Source organism: Phaethon lepturus, unplaced genomic scaffold, assembly GCF_000687285.1.
Source record: "Phaethon lepturus isolate BGI_N335 unplaced genomic scaffold, ASM68728v1 scaffold26672, whole genome shotgun sequence".
NCBI lineage: Eukaryota > Metazoa > Chordata > Aves > Phaethontiformes > Phaethontidae > Phaethon > Phaethon lepturus.
This window is the reverse complement of record NW_010524904.1, coordinates 6,331-11,950: the sequence shown is the minus strand read 5'-3', so window position 1 is coordinate 11,950 and position 5,620 is coordinate 6,331. Positions and strand designations below refer to the sequence as shown.

The 5,620-nt window shown below is 62.3% G+C and overlaps 1 protein-coding gene across 1 annotated transcript in view; it reads left to right on the top strand.

Moving 5' to 3' along the window:
• Window positions 1–2,253: 2,253 nt before the first annotated feature.
• PLTP (phospholipid transfer protein) overlaps window positions 2,254–5,620 on the top strand; it is a 4,362-nt gene continuing 995 nt past the window's right edge. Inside the window, exons 1-11 of the mRNA XM_010282598.1 lie at window positions 2,254–2,358; window positions 3,078–3,190; window positions 3,414–3,513; window positions 3,594–3,722; window positions 3,924–4,079; window positions 4,273–4,336; window positions 4,460–4,523; window positions 4,642–4,733; window positions 4,849–5,025; window positions 5,208–5,267; window positions 5,369–5,530. Coding sequence (XP_010280900.1) covers window positions 3,085–3,190; window positions 3,414–3,513; window positions 3,594–3,722; window positions 3,924–4,079; window positions 4,273–4,336; window positions 4,460–4,523; window positions 4,642–4,733; window positions 4,849–5,025; window positions 5,208–5,267; window positions 5,369–5,530 — 1,110 coding nt within the window. The 5' untranslated portion in view covers window positions 2,254–2,358; window positions 3,078–3,084. The remainder of the gene's footprint in view (window positions 2,359–3,077; window positions 3,191–3,413; window positions 3,514–3,593; window positions 3,723–3,923; window positions 4,080–4,272; window positions 4,337–4,459; window positions 4,524–4,641; window positions 4,734–4,848; window positions 5,026–5,207; window positions 5,268–5,368; window positions 5,531–5,620) is intronic.

The following is a 5,620-nucleotide window of genomic DNA, read 5'->3' as shown; positions in this document are numbered from 1 at the left end:
CAGCAGGGTGCACCTGCCTGGTTCCTCTGTGCCCACTGGTTGCTTCCTCCCAAAGCTCCTGGCTGGGTGCTGGCTGGGGCACACATGCCTCTGCCACCAGTGGCATGGGAGTACAGACCCCATGAGAGAGCATGGTGCTCACAGCATGATGGGAGCAGTCTGCATCCAGCAACACGCATGCTGGAGGACAATGTGGGGTGGGGAAGGGGGACAGGGCAGTTACTGGGTTCTGTCTCCTGCTGGCCTGGACCAGTTTCTGGAGGGGGCTGCAGGGGCCTCCACTGGTGCTGATGGGCAGCAGGTGGAGACCCCAGCCCCTGAACGCACCCACCCAGCAGTGCGGCTGTTCTGCATGCAGGGTCACAGAATCACAGAAACACTAGGTTGGAAAGGACCTTCAAGATCATCAAGTCCAACCATTAATCCAGCGCCACCATGTCCCCTAGACCATGTCCTGAAGCGCCACATCCACACATTTCTTGAACACTTCCAGAGATGGCGACTCCACCACCTCCCTGGGCAGCCTGTTCCAATACCTGACCACCCTCTCAGTGAAGAAATTTTTCCTAATATCCAATCTAAACTTCCCCTGGCGCAACTTGAGGCCATTTCCTCTTGTCCTATCACTAGTTACTTGGGAGAAGAGGCCAACACCCTCGTCGCCACAACCCCCTTTCAGGTAGTTGTAGAGAGCGATAAGGTCTCCTCTCAGCCTCCTCTTCTCCAGACTAAACAACCCCAGTTCCCTCAGCCGCTCCTCATAAGACTTGTGCTCCAGACCCCTCACCAGCTTCGTTGCCCTTCTCTGGACACGCTCCAGCACCTCAATGTCCTTCTTGTAGTGAGGGGCCCAAAACTGAACACAGTATTCAAGGTGCGGCCTCACCAGTGCCGAGTACTAAGGGTCACAGTCACCCCTCTCCTGCTGTGGGCCCACGGACTCGGCTCACAGGGTAGATGACAGCTGGTGCTGGCTCGTGGTGCTGGCTCATGGCCCTCCATGGAAACAGTCAGGGCAGCCATGGTGCCTTTTCCTACCCTTTGCCTCTGGAGCATCCCTGCTGCCCAGCTTTCCAAGGGGCTGTCTGTCTTCCTGGGCAGCGGCTTGACCTGCTCGCTCTCCCAGAAGTCCTGCCCTCTGCTCTGAGAGCACTGGGGTCAGTTTAATGAGTTAATGCTGGCAAAGCAGTTCTGGAGGGATAAGTGCTGTGTAAGCACTAAGGCTCCCAAGCCTCTCTGTGTTCAGCTCACAAGCCCTGCACAGCCCGGCTCTGCTGCCCTACAGCACGGATAATCACGCAGAGCACAAAGTGCTGGCTCAGACCACCCCCTTGTTGCATGGCCAGGGGGGAGAGGGGACTGCGAGGGGACAGTGTGAAGCCTGGTGGAGACTCAAGCAGCTAAAGGGGGTGGTGAGGGCAGGGGCAGCCCCTGGGCTGCGCCCCTGCACCTCACTCAGGCAGGGCCCTCAGGAGGAAGCCCTGGCCTGAGGAGCTGCCCCTTCTCTCTGTGACGGGTGCTTGCAGGGGCGACGTGGAGCAGGATGGTAGTGTGGGCACTGCTGGGGCCACTTCGGCAGCACCCCTCATGATGCTATGAGCCCTGGTGCCTGCGAGCCTGCTGGCAACAAGCTGGGCAAGCCCAGACAGAGGCCCGTCCTGCAGAACCTGAGCTGCCCGGTTCGTGCCAGGGGCCTGGGCAGTGGCTGTCGGGGCAGTGCTGAGGATCCGGCAGCCTCGGCATCTTCTCCGCCAGGGGCTCACATCACAGAGGGGCACAAACCAGCCTCTGTCAGTGCCCAGGGCCACAGGGCCTGTGCTGGGCTCCGGCCCTGGCGCAAGACCCTGCTGGGCAGGGCTGGAGCTGACAAAGGCCATCTAGGGGAGCTTGGCACCGGTGAAAGCTTCATAATGCAGACTGGGGGGGCTGCCCTGACATGACAAACCCCTCGGACCCCATTTGAACACATGCCCCTCACAGGGCCAAGCACTGCCGTGGTGCTGGGGAGGCCCAGGGACGTGGTGCATGGCTGTGCATGCAGGACATGGGGACATGTGCTTGCAGTGGGAGGAGGAAGGCTGCCTGCTCAGCCTGGAGCCTATGTGTCCGAGCGACCCGCTGCCTCTCTGCCTGTGCTGGCAGGCAGCTGGGGCTCAGTGTGCGGGAGACCTGCATCCTCCCCGTCCCGCTGTCTCCTCCCAGCTGTGGGCTCACAAGGAGTGGCAGCTGGTGGGATATATAAAGGCAGGGGAACCTCAGCCAGCTCAAAAGAAACTCCTGGAGCTAGTGGTGTTCTCCCTCCCTCCCTTCACGTGATTCAGCTTCCCCACACCAGGGTAGCCGAGGACAAGCCTCACTGTAAGTACCCGAACTGAGCCGGCATTGTGTAGGCAAACCCCGGGGTCCGTGCACAGCCTCAGGGAAGGATGGCGGCTCTGGGCCCTGGGCAGGAACGTCCCCCGTCCTCTCCCTTGCAGAGAACTGGGGGAAAATGCTGTGGGGGGAGCCCTGGACCATCCCCACAGTTGCTGCTGGATGGACAGGCTCCAGCTCCCTTCTCAGCCCAGCGTGGGGGCAGGCAGCACGTCTCCATGGGGGAGGGGTCAGCCAAGGCTGCCCTGCCGAGGGGGAGGGCTGTGGGGCAGCCCCACAGGAGAGGGCTTCCTTCTCTGTTGGGTGCTGGGGTTCCTCACTGCAGCAGCACATGCTGGGCTCATGCCTCACTGTCCAGTTTGGGGTGTGTTCAGGGCTGGGTGGAACGCTGCTGGGGCCGGCAGGAGACGACTGGAGCGAGTGTTCCCAGGGGATGTGAGCCCCTATGGGCCTTGTGGGGTCTGTGCTGGGGGCTTGTGTGCAGCACCCTAAGGTGGGGGCTGTACCACTCGTAGGAGTTCAGGCAATGGGGACCAGGGCAGAACTGGGGGGGCTCTGGAGGGAGCAGCGGTGTTCCTCAGGGCCATCTCCTGCCCCGGGGCTACGAGCAGGTTGGGCAGCAGCCACCTCCCTCGCAGGGTGGCTGGGTGTCCCCTGGGTGCCCCACTGGGTCAGGCTGTGCTGACCCTGCTCTCTGCCTCCAGGTGCGAGATGGCTGCCGGCAGCTGCCTCCTCCTCCTCTTGCCCTGGCTGGTCACGGCCTTGCACAGCCCACCCGGCTGCAAGATCCGGATTACCTCCAAGGGGCTGGACCTGGGTAAGGGGCTGGACCGGGGTAAGGGGCTGGGTGGGACACTGCTCCCAGGGCCTGGGTAAGAGGTTGGGACACTGCTCCTCGGGTCTGCACCTGGGTAAGGCTCTGCCTGCAGTGCCTGCATGTGGGACAGCTGGAGAGGAACTGGGGGACGGCTGGGAGGCAATGCTGCTGGGAGGGCAGCACAGCCTGGCTGTGGCCAGCCCAGGCTTGCTTTGGTTTGCAGTGAAGCAGGAGGGGCTGCGCTTTGTGGAGCAGGAGCTGCAGAACATCACGGTGTCAGACCTGCATGGGAAGGAGGGGCACTTCCACTACAACATCAGCCAGTGAGTGCTGCCCACTCCCCGTGCACGCGGCTCCTCACATCCATCTGTCTGTCTGACCATCTCTGTCCCCTCCCCTGCAGGGTCAAGGTGATGGATCTGCAGCTGGCACTTTCCAACCTGCACTTCCAGCCTCAGCAGCACCTCGTCTTCACCATCAACAACGCCTCCATCAGCCTGCGCTTCCGGAGACAGCTACTTTACTGGTTCTTGTGAGCTACCTCCCCTTCCCGCTCCCCTGGGCACCAGCCTACCTCATGGCTGGGCCACCGCCACTGCTCCCCCCCCCGCCCCCGGGGCGGGCCCCCAGCCACTGCTTGGCTGTGCCCACTGGGTGCCCTGGGTGCCTTGCTGCCCTGCCCTGCAGCTGGTAGGAGCAGTGTGCTCCTCTCATCGGCTCTCCTCGCTTCCAGCTATGACATTGGATCCATCAATGCCTCTGCGGATGGTGTCCACATCAACACAGTGCTGCAGCTGGCCAAGGACGAGGCTGGGCGCCTGAAGATCTCTAACATCACCTGTAATGCCTCCATTGCTAGAATGCATGCAGGCTTCTCTGGCACACTCAGGTACACCCAACCCCACCGCAGCAGCCCTGTCCCTCCAACGGGCCAGTTCCGCCTGTGCCTGTCTCCCTGGCCCCCTTTTCTGCACCCTCGGGACTTCCCCAGCCCAGGCTGTGTGCTTGCTCGGGGATGGAAGGGCAGGGCTGGAGCCACAGGGGAAGGCAGGCAGCCACGGAGCTGCTCTTGTGTCCTGCAGGAAGGTCTATGAGTTCCTGAGCACCTTCATAGTCACAGGGATGCGCTTCCTCCTCAGCCAACAGGTACGGCTGAGTGGACACAGGCAATGGAGCCTGGCCTTGCCCTGCCCCACAGCAGGACAAGGGTCTGCGTCCTCATCTGCACCTGGAGCGATTCCCCTCTTAGACCAGCCCCTTGCCTTTCAGATCTGCCCATCCCTGGAGCATGCCAGCCTGGTGCTGCTGAACTCTGTGCTGGACACAGTGCCGGGTGAGTGTTGCCCTGGGGGAAGGGACCAGACCCTGCTCACTGTGGGGAGGGCAGAGCTGGGTGTCAGGCTGCCGGGCAGCCCGCAGGCTTGGTCACAACAGCACATCTTCCCTGGCAGTGCGGAACTATGTAGATGAGCACATCGGCATTGACTACTCCCTCCTGCGGGATCCAGCCGTCTCCACAGACACCCTTGACCTAGACTTCAAGGTGAACACTGGATCCTGCCCTGCCGACCCTCCCGCTGTCCCTGTGGGAGCAGCTGTGTTAGCATGCATACTGGGCACCACTATGGCTGCAGAAATGTCTCCTGTTCTTGGCCCAGGGCATGTTCTTCCCCCGTGCAAGAGAGAACCAGGAGCTGGAGAACCACGCGGTGGAGCCGGTGATCAAGGAGACGGAGCGCATGGTCTATGTCGCCTTCTCAGAGTACTTCTTTGACTCGGCCATGCACGCATACTTCCAGGCAGGTGTGCTGGCCATAGAGCTCCAAGGGGAGAAGGTAAGCAGTGCCGGGTCTCCTGGCTATGCACAGGCAGCTCTATGCAGGCAGGGGCCTGCTGCCAGGCAGGAGGGAGGGCTGGGCTCTACCGGCAGACCGGATGAGATGCCATCCAGGGACCACCTCCACTGGGATCAACAGCAACTGCTCGCTTACCCTCCAGTGGTTTGCCCTTCCTGCAGGTGCCCAAGGACCTGGAGGTTTTGCTGAGAGCCACCTTCTTTGGGACCATCTTCATGCTGGTGAGAGGAGCACCCAGACAGGGCGGGAGGCACAGGGGAGCCGCTGGGGCAGAGCACAGCCCTGCCCACCTCTGTGCCTCCGGCTCACCTGCCCTCTCCAGAGCCCCACCGTGGATGCTCCCCTGCAGCTGGTGCTGCAGGTGTCGGCTCCCCCCCGCTGCATCATCAAACCCTCGGGCACCTCCGTCTCCGTCTCTGCCTTCCTCAACATCTCGCTGGTACCCCCGGGCCGCCCTGCTGTCCAGCTTTCCAGCATGGCCATGGTGAGTGCGGGGCTGGCCGGGAGGGGCACGCGTGGCCAGGGCTCCCTGTGCGGCCACCCTGGTGCACAGGGGGAGAGCGTTTCCCCCATA